Source organism: Pleurodeles waltl, chromosome 12 (assembly GCF_031143425.1).
Source record: "Pleurodeles waltl isolate 20211129_DDA chromosome 12, aPleWal1.hap1.20221129, whole genome shotgun sequence".
Taxonomy (NCBI): Eukaryota; Metazoa; Chordata; class Amphibia; order Caudata; family Salamandridae; genus Pleurodeles; species Pleurodeles waltl.
The window spans coordinates 667,357,752-667,379,080 of NC_090451.1; the positions used below are offsets into that span (position 1 = coordinate 667,357,752).

The 21,329-nt window shown below is 44.9% G+C and overlaps 1 protein-coding gene and 1 long non-coding RNA gene across 8 annotated transcripts in view; one reads left to right on the forward strand and one right to left on the reverse strand.

Moving 5' to 3' along the window:
• Window positions 1-21,329, forward strand: part of SEMA6C (semaphorin 6C) — a 269,991-nt gene that overhangs the window by 241,330 nt on the left and 7,332 nt on the right. For 3 of the 5 annotated variants that reach the window (XM_069218491.1, XM_069218493.1, XM_069218492.1), the window contains one exon: window positions 2,834-2,989. The exons of the other annotated variants lie outside the window; for them this stretch is intronic. In XM_069218491.1, coding sequence (XP_069074592.1) covers window positions 2,834-2,989 — 156 coding nt within the window. The remainder of the gene's footprint in view (window positions 1-2,833; window positions 2,990-21,329) is intronic. 5 annotated transcript variants of the gene reach the window in all.
• LOC138268645 (uncharacterized) overlaps window positions 1-21,329 on the reverse strand; it is a 210,069-nt gene that overhangs the window by 121,368 nt on the left and 67,372 nt on the right. The window lies entirely within an intron of this gene.

A 21,329-nucleotide genomic window follows, 5' to 3' on the forward strand; every position in this document is an offset into this window, starting at 1 on the left:
CACTTACCCAGTGTACATCTGTTCGTGGCATTAGTCGCTGCAGATTCACATGTGCCCTCCCGCCTCCCCGGGAAGCCTGTAGCCGTTTAGAAGTAGATCTTAAATCTTAAACATTTGTACATTTGTAAATAATTATTATACACTTTTTATGTACATACGTATTCACTCCATTGCATGGGCACTATTTATAGCAAACAACTCCATCCTCACCCTCTGCGGGGAAAACAATCTAAGATGGAGTCGACGCCCATGCGCGATGGAGCCGAAGAGGGAGGAGTCCTTCGGTCCCGTGACCAAAAAAGACTTCTTCGAAGAAAAACAACTTGTAATACTCCGAGCCCAACACCAGGCAGCGGACTGTGCGAAACATGTGAATCTGCAGCGACTAATGCCACAAACAGATGTACACTGGGTAAGTGACATTTTCATTATAGGGGCTCTGGTCCGTTCCAAAATGAACTAGTGTAGTACCATATAAGCAGGCCTTCTATCGTACAAATGTGATTACCTTCAACAAAAGAACAGCGGCAGGAATAAGAGTGGTCTAACTAAAAAAAATAAAAAAATTCTCACGGTACAAAATCTTATGTATAAGTGTATCCTTAGTATAGCACCGTCGTAATAAGATATTTGCGAGCAGTGCAAAATATGTATAAATTCACATTCTGAGTCAAAAGTTTAAAAAAGGTATAATGTTTAGTTTATTTATTGAAGCCCCATTTGACTGCATTTATTCATGTATGTCAGCAAGACTCACTCGTTCTAACTGCTCATTAAATCATGTGTCCATGCGCCTTAGTGGACAACACATGTTTCGCAATTCCATTATTTGCTTCTTCAGGGCCTTCTTGCATTTTTTTTTATTTTTTATAATTCAATAAAATTATTATTTTTGATGTCCATCCAAATTAGATTTATAATTACTACTATAGTTAAACACTAATGGCAAAGTGTGACTCGGCAAGGTTTCCTTTCAATTTTCCAGCAGACATATTGTCCCTTTGAATCACACTACGATCCCGAGCTCTAGAATTGTAAGGTATCCACCAGAGAGAGCGCTATGGCTGGAGGCATATTGTTAGCGATTGCATCCATGCTTAAACTCAAACCTTAAGGGTGGGAACAACATTTTTTTATCATAGGCCTTCTTCTGGAGTACCTTCATTCCATCTGTCAGCAGTGCTTATCACTTGAATGTTTGAAAAAAGCCTTATGTTTTGGTAGTCCTTAAGACCCACAACAAGAGACCGTTGGGTAGCAAACTTGTAATCAGATATAAGAAATCAATTAATTAATTGGAGCACCTTGTCTTCCTTCAGTAGTAAGGAGCTCAGAAGAGAATGGAAAGTGCCCCCAAAAGCACTACCAGGAATTACAAATAACAGAAATGCACTGTTTACTGCTGATAACACGACTGTACCAATGCATTGTTTTTGACTGCGTTTATCAAATTATAGCCGGAACATGACTGTTGATATACCTACTTAAAAAATATAAGAGAAAAAAGTGGTGGCGTTGCCATCTGAGGCACTTCCAAAATGTATGATCACTTCATTCATCTTCCTTAGCATGGTATCCATTTCTCTTGTTCACCTGGAGATGTTGGTGTAGTTACTGCTCCTGGTGTATGGTTTTGATAATAAGGGAGAGGCAAACCCGGTGAAGTAAATTAATTCCAAGAAAAGCCAAGGTGGGTTTGACTTCTGAGACTAACACTGACAAAGGGTAGTGGGAGGACAAAGGCCTTTTTTGGAGACAGTAGCTGGTGTCCTTAGAGGGAAAGTTGTCTGATTTTGTGGCAGACTCAGAAATGCTTGGATTTGGGAAGGTTATAGCCTAATTGTATGGATGTGTGAGGGTTCCGCTTCTTGTGTGAACCCTCCTATGATCCCTTAGCCACTACTTGTGAAATTACATATATTAAGTCAACTGATCAATCAATATGCGTCTGTATTGGAAAGGTGTGGCTCCTGGAGGTGAAAAAGAAAGAAAGAAATTAATAGGTAGCCAAATTCATGAAGGTCCTGTTGGTACACCTACTTTAGTGATCCCATGCTTTTTTTTAACAACTAATGAACAAACACAAAACACTGTACTCCGAACTGATCACTCATAATATTCTATTGTAGATTGTCACTAAGTAGGAAATAACCCCTGCTCACCTCTATGACAGCAAGAAAAATATCAGGGCCAAGGACACACTGTGGCTTTGTTTTAATATATAATGCCCGAATGAACTATCATTGGTACAGCTCTGTACTGTATTTGTGTAAGTGCATATATATGTATGTGTGTGTGTGTGTATATTATATGGCTGTGTGTGTGTGTATATCTAAATAAATATAATTTATATATAAATATATCTATATGGTGTTGTGATCAGTTTTCTCACTATGCATGCACAGTACATACACAGAATAAATACATGGTTTACAACAGTAGTGCCAGTTTCATCCCGCATTGATCATCAAACACCCCACAGAAGTGCTGCTTTTAGCGGTGGGGGGGGGTTGCCAGACCCTCTGGTGAGTCTCCGACTGGCAGAATGGGGACAAGAAGTAAGTTGTCAAGACCTCTGAAGTCTTGATACCATGGTTATTTCTTTCTATATCTGGCTTGTACTTTCTGGTAAAAGGAGAACGGTCTCCTGCTACTGTCGGTCACTGCTAACGCCGGTGACTGATCTGCATCAGCACAGCACTGCATTAAGTGATGGAGGAAACTTCTATGCCCCACTCACTTCGTTGGTCCTCAAACCCTCCAGTGAACTCTTTATTCTCATCTTGCTTTAATTGTCTATACCCTGATCATCTGTTTGTTGCTGGTAACATAGGTGAGGCTCCACCCACTCGCGCCTCTGCTCCCGCCATCACCAGCACGGCGCCATTCCCAAGGGGCACAGGTCATTCCCAGACAGGCGCCGCCCACGACGACCTCCCTGCCTTTGGGAATCCGCTGTCTACCCTGCGGATAGCTGTGAAAACTCAGGGTAAGCGGGTTTATATTGGCCACCGCCCCGGCTGTCTGTGTCATTAATACTTACACCATGCTTTGTAGATGCTTCTGCTACCTGTCCTGACATCCTTTCTTCTGTGGCAAACCCTGGTCTCCTGCCTGCCGTTTCTAGCACCATAGGTTTGCTGCTGCTAAATCTAACAATTGTAACGGCTGCAACGTCAGTCAGAAGCACATGATTCCTCTGTGTCTCTGAGGAGAATACTTCTCCATCTTCTACTAATATTGAGTCTTAAGGGTAATGTAGGCTTGAGCATCGGAGAGATAGCATGTAACGCTGCAAGAATCCACTAAGACAACATGGCCGCGCCACAGCGGCCACAATAGTGCTCTGTAATAGGGTAGTACAGCTGTTCCTGGAGGTTGCAAAGATGTTTGGCTTGACCCCATAGTACACAGCTCACGGAAGTAAGCTAACGTGGAGGTCTTTATAGTGCCTAAAATGGCGATTCACCAGTGAGTGACTGGAGTTAAAAAGAAAGTGAGGTTTCTTACTGGACAAAGGTAACCTGGCTGTCCACCTATGGCAACGTGATAGATCGAGGGGGTAAATGGAATGAGTGCCATGATAGAACCCAGGTTAGCATCATAGTATGATGTCTAGGGACTAGTTTAAAATCACCATAATATTCAGTACATGACTGTCCCATGATGCCCAGAAATAATAGAGCACGTCTGTTTCTCTGGGGCAGAGAGAGAACCTGTAAGTCCCACTTGGTCTGGAGATAAGATATTATGGAGATAAGATATTATAGACAGGAGAAAATATATTATGGACTGTCCCATGAAAAAGATGATAGTTCCCTGTGTTAGGATAATATTGCTATCTGGCTATTGTTACAAATATAAAATGGCATGGCTGGCCGTGGATTACATGTAGGCAGAATGACATGGCTACCTGTATTGTGCCGTGCAGTTGACCATAGTTCACAGAAGATTCCTGTACATGTGTAGTCTACATGGATGGCCATAGATAATATAAATGACTTTTTACGCAGACTGCATGGCTGTCCTAAGAGAACATCACATGGCTCTACACATAGTCTATATAGAAGTTCATATATAATATTACACAACTTTATACATTGTCTACATGGATGGCCACAATAGTATAATATGGTTTTCACCATAGAGCCTACATGGTTGGCCACAGATAACATGGCTCTCTACAAACCATCTTCATGGTTGGCCATAGATAATGTAACTACATAGATAGCCAAAGATAAAATAACATGGCTGTCCACCAAGACTGTACATGGATGGACGCAACTCACATAGTGTGCCTTTCCACATGGTTAGCCATAGATAGCACAGTTGTTGACGTGGTGTCCACTTAGTTGGCCTTAGTTTGCTGTCAGGATAGTTTCCACGTAGTTCTATTGCTATAAATAACTTGACTGTCAGCTTAGTGTTCATATATATTTGTCCAAAGGTAGGTTAGCTTGGATTTTCCCAAAGAGCCCATACAAAAGATAATGGGACTGGCCACACTGTGACCATAGATAAAATAGCTAGACTGTCCCTAGAGAGTAAAAAAAATATAACCTGGCTCTCCGCGTAGTGCACTGTGATATGCTGCTCGTATTGTGCTTGCTTTGTCGATCTACATGTTCTCGTGCATGTTCTCATACAACATTGTCATGTGTGTCCTGTCCACATCAGCGAACCTGTATTTTTTAATGTATATTTATGTATCTCATGTGTCACTCATGTCATAACTCTGTATTTCTGTTTCATTCACATTGTTCATCTTTTCCGTGCAGCAGGATCGCTTATGATGAAACACTATTCACTGTAGACACTGAAGTTTCGTCGCTCCCCAGTCTCATGTAGTTCCCCTAGCCAAAGTAGAGGATATTGCACCTCCCATGTGCAATTATCCAATATCATCACTTTCATCCAATCAATTTTCTGCCTATTTTGTAACTTCGTATTTTTTAACCCAAGGACCATATTGTAGAATTCATAAAAATTGCTTGATATTACAATACTTTTATGTTTGTTCTCGTCTTGCTTCGATTTTATAGGGTACAGCTGGAAACTCTCTTGATGCAGGCACATTTTGTGCATATTTGGCACATCAAAGCATACGCTAAAAACTAAATCGAATGGAGACTCCATCATTGTGTATAGTTATATATATGTGTGTGTGTATATATATATGTTCGATGGCATGTGTAGCTGCAGGTACGCATGCTGTGCACTGTTCCTGCCATCTAGTGTTGGGCTAGGAGTGTTACAAGTTGTTTTTCTTTGAAGAAGTATTTTCGAGTCACAGGACTGAGTGACTCCTCCCTTTCGGCTACATTGCGCATGGGCGTCGAATCCATCTTAGATTGTTTTCTTTCCGCCATCGGGTTCGAACGTGTTCCTCTTCGCTCCGTAATTCAAATCTGGAAACTTAGAAAATCATCGAAATTCGTCGGTATTGTTTACGCTCGGTACCGGTTTAGTTTCATCACATCGGCACCGACAACAAGACCGCTTCGGCGGCCCTTCGGGGCTTCCGCACTTCACCAAGGCCTGGTCGGCCCGACCACACCTGTCGTCGAAGACTAATGGACTCGACCCCCTTCCGTTTCTGTCCCAAGTGTCACGCCAAGTATCCTTTTACAGACCAGCATAGGGTCTGTAACCTGTGTTTATCGCCCGAACACAGAGAGGATACTTGTGAGGCCTGCCGAGCGTTTCGATCCAAGAAGACCTTAAGGGATCGACGCGCAAGACGACTACAGATGGCACAAAGCCGAAACAACATCTCAACGTCGAGGAAGAAGAGATGCGGATATCCATTCAGGGATCGGACTCTGATGAATCCGATGGTGATCGACCTTTGGCGGCGCAAAAAGTGAGTACACCTGCCCCGTCCCACACCTAAGGTCACACCAAAAAACTAAAGGCCACGGGGACGCCACTGCCAGAAGGCCATGGCTCAACCCATAGAAAAGAAGGTGACCAAGTAACATCGGCACCGAAAAAGGCCAAAGATTTGCCGAAGACTTCCGACTCCAGTCGAGAAACCGGCACCGAAAAGAGTCGGCATCGAGTAATCGAGTCGAACAAACCTCAAAAGAGCTTATTGGAACCGAAAAAGACAATAGCGATGGAAATTTCGGTACCCAAAAAAACGGCTTCGGAGCCAAAACGTTCTTCCTACACTGAAGAACAAGGGATTTCTCTGCAGCTCAAAGAAAGGCACAGATTTGAGCAGGAACTGGATTTAGAAGAACATGACCAAACACAGCAAAGGATACAAATCCAGAAAGACACAGGGAAGATACAAACCATCCCTCCGCTCAAGTCAAAAAGAAAACTGTCTTTTCACGAGACTGAGATGCAACCAAAAGCCAAAGTGGTTAGAGAAAAGTCACCACCACCACATTTCTCACCACAAACATCCCCACTGCAATCACCACAGCTGTCACCAGTGGGTACACCGATAGCACAGTCACCCACACATACTGGGATGACTCAAGATGATGCGTACCCATGGGATCCATACGACCCACCTATATCGGACAACAGCCCAGAGTGTTATCCAACAAAACCTTCACCGCCAGAGGACAGTATGTCCTACACGCAGGTACTGGCCAGAGCAGCAACATTCCACAACGTAACAATGCACTCGGAACTGGTGGAGGATGACTTCCTGTTTAACACTCTGGCATCCATGCATGCATCGTACCAAAGTTTACCAATGTTACCGGGCTTGCTTAAACACGCACAACAGGTCTTCCAAGAACCTGTAAAAGGGAGAGCCATCACGCCAAGGATCGAAAAGAAATATAAACCGCCCTGTCAGACCCAGTGTTTATTACTCAAAAGCTCCCTCTGAACTCAGTGGTTGTGGGGGCTGCAAGGAAACGGGCAAATTCACAATCTTCAGGAGATGCGCCACCCCCTGATAAGGAAAGTCGAAAATTCGACGCAGCAGGGAAAAGGGTGGCATCAGAAGCAGCCAATCAGTGGCGAATTGCCAACTCACAAGCCCTACTTGCCCGCTACAACAGGGCGCACTGGGACGAGATGCAAGACATCATCCAGCACTTGCCCAAAGAACACCAAAAACGTGCCCAACAAGTGGTCGAAGAAGGACAGGCCATATCAAACAACCAGATCCGGTCTGCCCTAGACTCTGCTGATACAGCGGCACGGACTGTCAATACAGCAGTAACAATTAGAAGGCATGCATGGCTGCGAAGTTCTGGGTTTAAACCAGAGATACAACAGGCGAATTGAAAATGCCGTTTAATCAACGTCAGCTATTTGGGCCGGAAGTAGATACCGCAATCGAAAAAATTAAAAAAGACACAGACACGGCCAAAGCCATGGGCGCGCTCTACTCCTCGCAATACAGAGGGACATTTAGGAAACCACTGTTTAGGGGAGGGTTTAGACAACTGCCATCAGAACCATCCACCTCCCAAACAAAACCCACCTACCAGTCTCAGTACCAGAGAGGGGGGTTTCGTGGTTCCTACAGAGGACAGTTCCCAAGATGAAGAGGGAAATTCCAGCCTGCCAAGCCAGGCCCTAGCAAGCAGTGACTTCAATGTCACACTTCCCCAAAACATATCACCGGTGGGGGGGGAGATTAACCAAATACAACCACAATTGGACACACATTACCAGACACTTGGGTCCTATCAATTATCCAACATGGTTACTGCATAGAGTTCACAACATTCCCTCCAGATGTTCCCCCAAAACCGCACAAAATGTCTCAACACTTAGACCTATTACAAATAGAGGTCCAAGCACTGCTAGCAAAACAAGCCATAGAGCTAGTACCCTATCACCAGAAAGGAACAGGCGTTTACTCCCTGTATTTCCTTATCCCAAAAAAAGACAAAACGTTAAAGCCTATCTTAGATCTCAGAACACTGAATCTCTTCATCAAATCAGATCATTTCCACATGGTAGCACTTCAGGACGTAGTCCCCTTACTAAAACAAGGGGAATACATGACAACACTGGATCTCAAGGATGCGTATTTTCACATACCCATTCATCAATCTCACAGGAAATACCTCAGGTTTGTAATACAAGGCAAACATTACCAATTCAAGGTGTTGCCGTTCGGAATAACAGCCCCCAGGGTATTTACAAAATGCCAAGCTGTAGTAGCAGCTCATATAAGGAGACATCACATGCACGTATTCCCATATCTAGACGATTGGCTAATAAAAGCCAACACTCAACGACAATGTCACGTTCACACGCAATACGTAATAGATACTCTACACAAGCTAGGGTTTTCTATAAATTACCAAAAATCTCATTTACAACCATCCCAAATACAACAATACTTGGGAGCAACACTCGACACACAAAGAGCAACTGCCACTCCAAGTCCACAAAGAGTTCAGTCGTTTTAAAATATTAAATCAAGCATGCAACCAAACTAACACTACACGGTCAGGTTTGTGATGAAACTACTAGGCATGATGTCCTCATGCATAGCTATTGTCCCAAACGCAAGGCTAAACATGCAGCCCTTACAACAGTGCCTAGCAAAACAATGGACGCAGGCACAGGGTCAACTTCAAGTTCTAGTGTTGACAGACCATCAAACACACTCTTCGCTTCAATGGTGGAACCATGTAAATTTAAACAAGGGGCGGCCTTTTCAAGACCCAGTGCCTCAGCCATTATCACAACAGACGCATCCATGATTGGGTGGGGAGCACACCTCAACAATCACAGTATACAAGGTCAAAGGGACAGTCAACAAAAACAACTCCACATAAATCACTTAGAACTGTTAGCAGTCTTTCTAGCACTAAAAGCCTTTCAACCCCTTCTAGCCCACAAACACATTCTTGTCAAAACAAACAATATGACAACAATGTATTATCTAAACAAACAGGGGGGAACACACTCGTCACAGCTGTGTCTCTTAGCACAAGAAATTTGGCGTTGGGCAATTCACAACAACATTCGCTTAATAGCACAATATATACCAGGCATTCACAATCAGTTAGCCGACAATCTCAGTAGGGATCACCAGCAAACTCACGAGTGGGAAATACATCCCCAGATTCTACAACATCACTTCCACCACTGGGGGACACCAAACATAGATCTGTTTGCAACAAAAGAAAATGCAAAATGCCAAAACTTTGCATCCAGATACCCACATCCTCAGTCCAAGGGCAATGCTCTATGGATCAGCTGGTCAGGGATATTTGCTTACGCTTTTCCCCCTCTCCCGCTCATTCCTTATCTGGTCAACAAACTGAGTCAAAACAAACTCAAACTAATACTTATAGCACCAACGTGGGCACGCCAACCCTGGTACACCACACTGTTGGACCTATCTGTGGTACCCCACATCAAACTACCAAACAGACCAGATCCGTTAACACAACCAACAGATCAGACACCCGAATCCAGCATCGCTCAACCTAGCAATCTGGCACTTGAAGTCTTAGAATTTGGATATTTAAACCTTTCCAAAGAGTGTATGAAGGTCATTAAACAAGCAAGAAAACAAATGGAAAAGGTTTGTCTGCTACTGCCAGGCTAATCAAATTATGCCATTAAACTCCTCCACACAAAACATTGTAAGTTATTTACTACACTTACAAAAGTCCAATCTAGCCTTCTCTTCCATTAAAATCAATCTCACGGCAATATCTGCTGATTAAACATTCAAAATAGCTTTTTAGAATCCCAGTTATTAAAGCCTTTATGGAAGGACTAAAAAAGAATCATACCCCCAAGGACACCACCAGTACCTTCGTGGAGTCTTAATATTGTATTAACACGATTCATGGGCCCACCATTTGAACCCATGCATTCTTGTCAAATACAATTTTTGACTTGGAAAGTAGCCTTTCTAATAGCCATCACTTCACTTCGAAGAGTTAGCAAAATACAGGCGTTTACTATTCAAGAACCCTTTATACAAATACATAAACATAAAGTGGTTCTCCGTACAAATCCACAATTCTTACCAAAGGTCCTATCACCGTTTCATCTATACCAAACTGTGGAACTTCCAGTCTTCTTTCCACAGCCAGACTCAGTAGCAGAAAGGGCATTGCATACATTAGACATAAAAAGAGCGCTAATGTATTACATTGACAGAACAAAACAATTTTGTAAAACAAAACAATTGTTCGTAGCTTTCCAAAAACAGCATGCAGGTAACCCTATATCCAAACAGGGCTTAGCCAGATGGATAGTCAAATGCATTCAGACCTGCTACCTTAAAGCTAAAAGAGAATTACCCATTACTTCAAGGGCACACTCCACTAGAAAGAAAGGCGCCACAATGGCTTTTCTTGGTAATATACCAATGACCGAGATTTGTAAAGCAGCCACCTGGTCTACGCCCCATACATTTACTAAGCATTACTATGTAGCTGTGTTAGCAACACAACAAGCCACAGTAGGACAGGCTGTACTAAGAACTTTATTTCAGACAACTTCAACTCCTACAGGCTAACCACCGCTTTTGGGGAGATTACTGCTTTGTAGTCTATGCACAGCATGTGTATCTGCAGCTACACATGCCATAGAACGGAAAATGTAACTTACCCAGTGTACATCTGTTCGTGGCATGTTGCGCTGCAGATTCACATGCGCCCTCCCACCTCCCCCGGAGCCTGTAGCCGTTTTAGTTGCATGTAAATTGTAAATATGTAAATAAATATTACTTTACTACACACTATGTACATACATATCTACTCCATTGCATGGGCACCTCTAGTATCCTTACTTCAACAACTCCTACCTCACCCTTTGCGGAAAAACAATCTAAGATGGGGTCGACGCCCATGCGCAATGGAGCCGAAAGGGAGGGGTCACTCGGTCCTGTGACTCAAAGACTTCTTCGAAGAAAACCAACTTGTAACACTCCGAGCCCAACACTAGATGGCAGGAACAGTGCACAGCATGTGAATCTGCAGCGCAACATGCCACGAACAGATGTACACTGGGTAAGTGACGTTTTCCATATATATTTATAGGAGTGTATCGATAAAGGAAGCTTCCATGCCAGATTTTCAGAATTTCCAATGATAGATATTTAAATATATAATATGCAAAAAGGAGTTGTTACAAAAACAGTATATTCCGGCCTTAGCTTGTTATTTTAAAGATGTGATGTAATTCCCCTGAAATTCGGATATCAGGGAGGCCTAGTCTCAGCCTGATTTTCTTCCATCCAGCTAGGTAATGGTAGTAACCAGTGGTTAATTTGTTCTTGTTTCCGGTGCTGAGGGCCGGGGCTTATACTTTGGCCTCAAGCATTTGCTGCCAGCAAGACACATATGGAAAAGACGGATGAAGGGAAAATGAAAAAGCGTCACAAAGGGAGAAAGTAGAAAGCTGCAAGAGTGAGCTGAAGGGGCAAGGAGTGGCTTTATAGGGATTGAAGAGGCCCGAGATGGCTTCAGGATTACGCCGCCTCAGTATTCCATGTTCACACATTTAATTGCAGGAGCCATGTGTTTAAGAGGAGTGCTTTGGGCACTGGCACCTTTTTATTTACAAATTAAGCACTGGTAGTAACAAACCACACTGCTGTGTTTTAAGACTTCCCTTTGTATAAATAGCATCCTCTTCTTAAAAGCTATTTAGAACCTGGGTTTTGTAATCGCTTATTTCGTGAACAATGTCTTTTTTTTAGTGATTCATATTTTAAGTAAAAGCCGAAGTTCTAAACTTGACAGTTAAACGTTTCTATTCTCACTGCAAACAGTCAGACTGCCAGGATTTCACTTACTATTTTAGTTAAAGAAGTTTGGGAGGAAAAACTAGTTTTTCCCACCAAATGCACCAAAATGAACTTGCCATGTAAAATACATAATTAGTGACACGTGTAATAAGGTCCAATACGCCTACTCAGGGTTCAAGAGATATTTACAAACCACTCAGTTGCTGGCCTCATGGTTTACTGTGTCACTAAAACACCTTGATGGCAATATATTTCCAAACTGCATGAATTCCCCTTTACGTATCCTCAATGTTTAAGTAGTATAGTATATCTAAAATATTTGGTGGCACTATGCAGCCGTGGATCAACTCTAGAAACCCCTAGCCTCTATGATCTCCCGTAGGTCACACCGTGTCTTCAAGCGTATATATAGACAGTAAAGTAACAAATATATGTATAGGTTGATTTTAAAATATAGTCTACATTTACAAAAGAGAATACATGTTCTTCCATGTGTATCACTTAGCAGACCATACATTATCATGTGTGTACGTCACAGTGCACCATAGTGTATCACATGGCAGACCACACATTATCCTCTATACGTCACCCTGGCAAACATACGTTTCTCACCTAGAGGTCACAAGCCATACGGTGCTTCTAAGTGACATCACTGACCATATGCTTGGGCCGGTGTATCCCCCGGAAATCTAAATATTGTCCTTTGTACATAAAGTGTTGTAGCTCATACTGTAACTAAAATCACCGTAGATCTTTGTTTCTGTGTTGTCAGCAGGAAAGAGAAACATCTTAATTAAAAATTACCTGTATCCTCAAGAATGTACAGAAAACCACTGCAGTGAGTTTTGAAGGTGTAATGTAGTATTAAGAACGATTTAAAGTGCTATTACACACTCTCACAAACTGAGGCCAGCAAGATATCTCAAATCAAGCTCTTTCCACGAGGAGACATCCTGATTCGCTAATGCTGCCAAAGAACAGCAAGCCCAGTGAGTGAGGACCTGCAATGAATGTCAACCTTATTTCAATCAGTGTGCTTTATCATAGGATCTTAGCATCATAAGTAATCAAGGATGATCAAAGGAGGAGTTATTTGATGCCCTTGAGGTTTACCTTCGAGGCCAAAAGTGCATTGGTTGCTCATCTTTGCCAATAAGGGAGGTAGTGCTGCATGTGAGCCTATCTCCACCTTGCAGTGCAGAGGTGTGCAAAGTATTGTACACTGCATTAGGAACGTGACGCACACATTTGGACTTGAATTCTCTGTATTGCAAGATTTATCTTGCAGGGTTTGCTGCATCTCAACAGCAGAGACTGGATGTAAGATCTGTTTGTTGCATATGTTCGTGAGATCACATCGCATATGTTTCATGTAGTACAGGACATTGTTTGAGGGAGCAAAGAACATTTATTTGTGTTCCTGTGACTCAGAGCACACCTTGTGCTACTGTGGAGATTCTTAAGATTGTCCTGTAAACCCAGAGGTTTGGTGTGTTGGTACACTCTGATCCAGAACTACACCCAAGCCTTTTGTTACAAATGATGCATAGTTTCCCAGTTCAGTGAAAAACCTGTATTTGGGCCTTGCATAACTGGGTTTTGTTACGAGGATTTGTTGCACTGGTTCCCATGATTATACTAAATATTCAATTTAGTTTCTTTTCTGGCTTAATTCAGTCCCTGTGCCGAGTACAAAATTCAGGCTTTATTTGCCAGAAAAGCATGCTGGAAAGGTTACCCCCCGATTTCGCACAATCGGAAACCTCATGAAAAGTAATATACCTATGCGCATGGCTTTAAAGCTTGTTTGCTTTACAGCATCATTAGCAGGGTATTTGAAATGTAAATAAAAATGGAAGCACTGGGTTTTACCCAGGCTTTACTATCCATGAATAGACTGACCATTTATTCCTAACTGAACATTAAAGTGCTATGCACTGCAGACAACCTTATATTTGGATCCCGCATGGGCCTCATTCAAACCTGATGTCCGCAGTGAAGCTCAGTCTAATAAAGACTTGCATATTAATGGAGGAACTTTTGGGTCTTAGTATGATACTAAATAGTGTCTCCTCTAGTCTTGCATCATCCATTGAATCCCCGAGCTTCATCATTGACCCTTCAGGAAACTATAATTGCCAACTGAAAGACAACATCTTTGAGCCAGAACTTCTAGTTACAAGGCAACTTCAGAATTGCTAGCTTCAGGGAAGTCACAGGAAACCAAATCTATTAACTGCGAGGGAGCAACAGGAAGTCAGAATTGCCACATACTAGAAAACCACAAGAACCACTAATTGCTAGCTCAAGGAAAGCCCCGGGAAACCAGAACTGTCAGCCACAAGGAAGCTGCCCAAGGAAGCCGCAGGGAGTGAGGACTGAGAGTGACCTGAAACCTTTACGAAATAAAGAACTGCTTGTACGAAGGAACTTCATGAGCCAATGTTTAGTTCTTAGTACTCCTGTGGGTGCCTCCACAGGTCGCGTTTCCATGCACATAGATGCTCAAAAGCACACCTGGTATACCCACTGTTTGATAGAAACCTAAAGGAAATGTAGCTTCTTGAAATTCCATAAAAATATTTGATATCATTTTCTCAATGTTGTCTCCTGCCAGCCAATCAAGAGCAACAAGTCAATCTACCCACTAATATATTCCAAAGGGTGTGCTATTTTTTATAGTTTCCTGAGTTCAGACCAAGAAGCTGAGACGAGCAAATTATCTAAAGTTAATTAAAAAGTTTTAAAAATGTGTGGATTGTGGCCACAACCCCTCAAACTATCCATACATGTTTTTGTCCCCGCACTTAGATGCCTGAAGTTAAATGTTGGAGTCATTTGGTCCGATTAGCTAGCCTCATACGCAATGAGTCCAGCCAACTGGTAGGCAATATATTTCTTGGGATGCATAAAATCGATGAAAGCATGGTACTGCTATGCTTCGATATAATTTTGAAGTTAAGACAGTTTCTGCCCCCAAATAACATGAACTCACACCAGTACTTACTAGAGTTTGCCTTGAAATTGTACCCCTCGCTGCTGCTGTTTTAGTAAGTGGCCACCTCAATGCCTTTTACAAGACTTAGACAGTACTGGAATGCCTACATTTGGATAGCTAGATTCCTCCCTAAAATGTTCCTGCCTAAGGGAGGGAAAATGACAAATTAATCTGTGGTAATCATTATTACAGTATTAGAACCACAATTGTTTTTGAAAATGTCCTAAGCCTGTTTTGTGCTGTCCATTTTAACAACTAGGGGACCATAAACCTATTGCAGCCTTTAATGTCTGTCACCACTGCTGAGAGGCCACTTTTGTGAAATTTTATTTAAAAAAAAACACACATTTTCCACCAATTCCTATGGGTATCCAGTAGGTAAGATTACAACTGGACTCGCTCAAGTTGGTTCAGTATAGTGTGCAGAATTCAAAAAGGTTGTTTTGTACGCTTCCATACGAACCTGGGTGATATATCTCGAACACTGATGCCACAGAAACTTCATCAACCAGAGTAAGAAATGGCACTCAAAGACGGGAGAAGGTCAGCTCCTGTTTATTACATCAAGCTGCCCCGGACAGAACGCGTTTTGGCTGTGACAGCCTTTGTCAGCTAAAGAGCGCCATTTTGGTAAAGGTATTTCTTTCTCTGATGGGAGACGTTTTTGTGGCATTTTAAAAACGCTAGCGGTAACCCTTTTCGGTGCATCACCAGCAATTAGGTGCAGGCCAGCAAAACCACAGCTTTTGGGGAAAATTTCTAGAACTGAATGCACACTAACCTGCGATTTTGCATCTAAATATTTCCAACGAACGAGTTACTTACCTTCGGTAACGACTTTTCTGGTGGATACATTAGCTACCTGTGGATTCCTCACCTAATGAATACCCCCCTTTGCGCCAGCATTCGACGGAAATCTTCTTCCTAGCTTCTGCACGTCGACGAGGACGTCACATTTGCCCACGCGACGCCGTCTGACGTCATACAGGCAATAAGAAGTCCTCGCCGACGTGCCGACGTCAGTACCAACATTTTTTACGTGCCTGAGAACAATAATCCAATGAGATGAAAGACAAAAGCAATATTTCATGACATTGTAAACAACACATCATTGCGAGAAGATGGACTACTAATTTAATATATATATTTTTTTAAATAAATAAATATATACACTAAACATAAATATAAATATATATACACATGCACATATATACATAATCTATACCAGTCCTCAAAACCAAGAGGAGCACACTCAAGAATTACTTGGTGAGACCAAACAGGCAACGGGGAGGCGGGTGGGACCGTGAGGAATCCACAGGTAGCTAATGTATCCACCAGAAAAGTCGTTACCGAAGGTAAGTAACTCGTTCTTCTGATGGATACAACTACCTGTGGATTCCTCACCTAATGAATAGAGTCCCAAAGCAGTACCGCGCCCGGTGGTGGGTGCCTGAATGGTCAAACCAAGAAATCCTGCAGCACTGACCGTGCAAAATGGCCGTCCCTTCGGACCTCAGAGTCCAAGCAGTAATGTTTCGCAAAAGTGTGAAAGGACGACCAAGTTGCGGCCTTGCAGATGTCGACCACAGGAACACCTCTGGCCAAGGCCGAAGTGTCCGACTTAGCTCTGGTGGAATGAGCTCTAATACCATCATGAGGATCCTTCTTTGCTAAAGAATAACACATTTTAATGCAAAGAACAACCCACCTGGAGAGTGTTCTCTTGTGGACTGCCTTTCCTCTCCTCTTGCCCACGTATCCGATGAAAAGCTGATCCTCCAGCCTGAAATCCTTCGTCCTGTCTATGTAAAAGCTTAACGCCCTTTTTGGGTCCAAGCGGTGTAGTCTCTCTTCTTCCTTTGAAGGATGAGGCGGAGGATAGAACGTGGACAGAGTAATTGTCTGGGCCAAATGAAAGGGTGAAACAACCTTCGGAAGGAAAGCAGCCTTGGTCCTCAACACCACCTTATCCCCATAAAAAGTTGTATAAGGGGGTTTTACCGATAAAGCCTGCAACTCACTCACTCTCCTTGCGGATGTTATAGCCACCAGGAAGACTGTTTTAAGAACTAACAACCTTAAGGGGCAAGAATGCATAGGTTCAAAAGGGGACCCCATAAGGAAAGTTAGGACCAAGGACAAATCCCATTGAGGCATAACGAAAGGATTTGGAGGAAATTTATTCATAAGGCCCTTTAAGAATCTAAGTACTATAGGAGATTTAAATAACGAAGGCTGGTCTGGAAGACAAATGAAGGCTGACAAAGCAGACAAGTAACCTTTAACAGTAGCAACGGCACAACCCCTCTGTGCTAAAGACAAAGCAAAAGATAAAACATCTGACAAGTGAGCAGGTAAGGGATCAATCTGCCTCTCTCCACACCATACCACAAACTTAGACCACCTATTAGCGTAGATAGATTTAGTGGAGTGTCGCCTGGCCGCTAAGATAACATCCACTACATCAGGCGGGAGAGAGAAAGAACTCAGGTTGCCCCGTTCAATCTCCAGGCATGAAGGTGCAGACTCTGGAGGTGGGGGTGTAAAACCTGCCCCTGCGACTGCGAGAGGAGGTCTGCCCTGAGAGGGAGACGGAGCGGAGGGCACAGTGAGAGTTGGAGAAGGTCCGTGTACCATACCCTCCTTGGCCAATCCGGAGCTATTAAGATGACTTGGGCCCGGTCTTGGCGTATTTTCCTCAACACTCGAGGAATCAAGGGTATGGGGGGGAAACGCGTAAAGCAACTGGTCGCACCAGGTTCTCTGAAACGCGTCCCCCAACGCTCCTTGCACCGGATACTGGAGGCTGCAGAATAACGGGCAGTGCGAGTTCTCCCGGGTGGCAAACAGATCTATCTGGGGAAACCCCCACATCTGGAAGATTAGACAGACTTGATCTGAATGGAGACGCCACTCGTGGTCAGCCGAGAAATGGCGACTGAGACTGTCCGCACGTACATTCAAGACTCCGGCCAGATGATTTGCTACCAAGCAAATCTGATGGTCCTTTGCCCAGGACCATAGCCGAAGAGCTTCTCTGCAGAGAAGGTACGACCCCACTCCTCCCTGTTTGTTTATATACTACATCGCGGTAGTATTGTCTGTGAGGACCTGAACCGACTGACCGCGAAGGGATGGGAGGAAGGCCTTGAGAGCCAGACGTACAGCCCGTAACTCTAACAGATTGATATGAAACATCTGTTGATCTGGAGACCAAAGACCTTTGATCTCCAGATACCCCAGATGAGCTCCCCACCCTAGAGTGGAAGCATCCGTTATGACCGTGGTCACTGGTGGAGGCTGCGTGAACGGCCTTCCCCGGGAAAGATTGTCATCCGCAATCCACCACTTCAAATCCGTGGCAGCATCTCTGGAGATCTTGACAGAACCTTCGAGATCTCCTTTGTGTTGAGACCACTGCCTTCGGAGGCACCACTGGAGAGCCCTCATGTGCCAGCGAGCATGCGTGACCAACAGTATGCAGGAGGCAAACAGACCGAGCAGACGAAGGACCTTGAGGACTGGAATGACCGCTCCACCTTGAAACATTGGAACCAACGCTTGAATGTCTTGAATCCGCTGAGGCGGAGGAAAGGCTTGATCCAATGTTGTATCCAGTACTGCCCCTATGAACAGGAGGCGTTGAGAGGGCTCTAGGTGAGATTTGGGCACGTTCACCGAAAAACCCAGGTCGAACAACAACTGAGTTGTCGACTGCAGATGATGCAGCACAAGCTCCGGGGACTTGGCTTTGATCAACCAGTCGTCCAAGTAAGGTAATACTGCTATCCCCTTCCTTCTGAGCTCTGCCGCAACCACCGACATCACCTTCGTGAAGACTCGAGGTGCTGAAGTAAGACCAAACGGGAGGACAGCAAACTGATAGTGCTGCGACCCTACCACAAACCGGAGATACTTCCTGTGCGACTTGAGTATCGGGATATGAAAATAAGCATCCTGCAAGTCGACAGACACCATCCAATCTCCCTTGTTCAACGCCAAAAGCACCTGAGCTAGGCTCAGCATCTTGAACTTTTCCTGTTTGAGGAACCAATTCAAAATCCTCAGGTCCAGGATTGGTCTCAACCGACCATCCTTTTTGGGAATCAGGAAGTACCTGGAATAACAACCTTGACCCTTTTCCTGCTCTGGAACCAACTCCACCGTGCCCTTTAAAAGGAGGACTTGAACCTCCTGTTCTAACAACCGGAGGTGATCTGCTGAACAATAGGATGGGCGGGGTGGGATGGGGGGCGGGAACTCCCGAAAGGGAAGGGTGTAGCCTTTTCCCACAATGCTGGTAAGCCAGGCGTCTGATGTGATGACCTCCCACTTGTGAAGAAAATACAGTAACCTTCCCCCTACAGGAGAGGAGTGAGTGGGAATTGGTGGAAGCCTAAGGCTGCTTCCCCTGCTGCACCCCTCCAGAGGAAGAGGCAGAATGCTGCTGAGAGGCTCCCCTGGTACGGACCCTACCCCTCCCTCTAAATGATCTATAGGTGAGAGAGGAGGTAGGCTGTTGGAATCTCCCCCGAAAGGAAGAGGAGGATGAGCCACGACCAAATCCGCGAAACCTCCTTAAAAAATCTGGAGGAGGCAGAAGAAGTGGCTTGCAGTCCTAACGACTTGGCCGTGGCCCTGCTCTCCTTAAACCTCTCCAAAGCCGAATCCGCCTTGGCACCAAAGAACTTGTCCCCATCCAAAGGGAGGTCCAACAGGGTCGACTGCACATCCGAAGAGAACCTTGAGTTGCGAAGCCAAGCCTGTCTTCTCGCAACCACAGCCGTGCCCATCGCTCTGGCCACTGAGTCAGTTGTATCCAAGCCAGATTGGATAACCTGGGTTGCAGCAGCTTGAGCTTCTGACACGAGATTCAAAAGTCCTTGAGGAACCTCTGTATGCGAAGATGTTATCTCGTCCATCAGAGCATAAATGTACCTCCCCAAAATACACGTAGCGTTGGTGGACTTTAACGCCATGCTACATGACGAGAACACTTTCTTTGACTGCATATCCATCTTTTTGGAGTCCCTGTCCGCCGGCACTTGATGGAAAAGATCCAGGTGCAGATCATGTAGAACAGGAAGCCTGGACCACCAAGCTTTCAGGCGTAGGGTGTCTGGAAAGAAAGCCAGGGTCAGTTGGTGCAGCCTGATACCTCCTGGCCACAGACCTATTGACAGCCGAGGAAGATACCGGCTTCTTCCAGACCTCCAATACAGGTTCTAGCAGCACCTCGTTAAATGGCAAAAGAGGTTCTGCTGATGTAGAGGCCGGATGTAAAACCTCAGTCAACAGATTTTGTTTCGCCTCAGCTACCGGCAAAGGCAGTTCCAGGAAGTTAGCTGCCTTCCTTATCATAGCATGAAAAGTGGCCGCCTCCTCAGTATACTTCCCTGGAGATGACAAGTCCCACTCAGGGGAAGTATCAAGGCCACTAGCTGTGTCCAGTCCATGTAGACCCTCGCCAGAGTCCTCAATTTCTCCTTCCTCCAGGACCCTCTCATACTCTTGTTCCTCCAAGAGACGGAGAGCACGTCTCCTCGAATGTAGCCTCTCCTCAATTCTCGGCGTCGACATGGCGTCTGCAGATGTCGAGGAACGACGCCGATCACCGGATCCGTCCGACGCCGGGTCAGGCGCCACAGGTAGCTTCGACGCCGAGCCAGGAGTCGGATGAAGAGAAGTCTGCCTCGGAGTTGCAGAAGGCCCTGCCGGTGTCACTGGCCGAAGCCGATGAAGCTGAAACGTCTGGAGCCACCGGAGCCGACACCGGCGCCGAGCCCACGTTCCCCAAGGGGAGAAAGGGCATGAAGGGTGCTGGTCGCAGCGGCGCCGGAGCACCCAAACTGAAAGCCAACGGACCCGAAGGCCCAGTTGGAGCACCACCTGGAAGATGGAAAACATCGCATTTAAAAATGCGGTATTATCGGCTCCAGGGGCCGGGAAAGTCGGATACTGGGATGCCTGGATTGAAGGCGACTCCGACGCCGGCCTTGACGTCCGCGACGTCGGTGAGAACACTTGAGGCTGTGGCACCTCAAATACTGAAGGCGGCTGCCCAGGCGAAGACAGCGAAGCTGGAGAAGGCAACGGCGTCGAAGGATGAGGAGTGACTGTGTGACTGACCTCCCAAGTCTTGCGACATCGAGTCGATGGCGACCTCGACCGGGACCTCTCCTTACTCGACCGGCGCCGTGATTCCCGACGGCGCCGGGACTCTCTGACGTCGATGAGACTTCGGCGAGGAGGATTTTCTATGGTGCCTCTTCTCCTTTCTCTTCGACTTCGCCATAAAAAGTTTGGCCTCTCGCTCCTTCAGGGCTTTCGGATTCATGTGTTGACATGAATCACACCTGGCCACATCATGGTCGGAATATAAACACCACAAACAGTCCGAATGTGGGTCAGTAACCAACATTTTGCCCCCACATTCTCGACAGGGCTTAAAACCAGACTTCCTCTGAGACATAGTAACCCCAGAGAAAAAACACTCAGCAAAAAAACACACTGTAACCGTCGAACAGCAACAGTAGCTCCCTCGAAGATAACCGTTTCGAATGGCACGGAAAAAAGGGAACTGACGTCGGCACGTCGGCGAGGACTTCTTATTGCCTGTATGACGTCAGA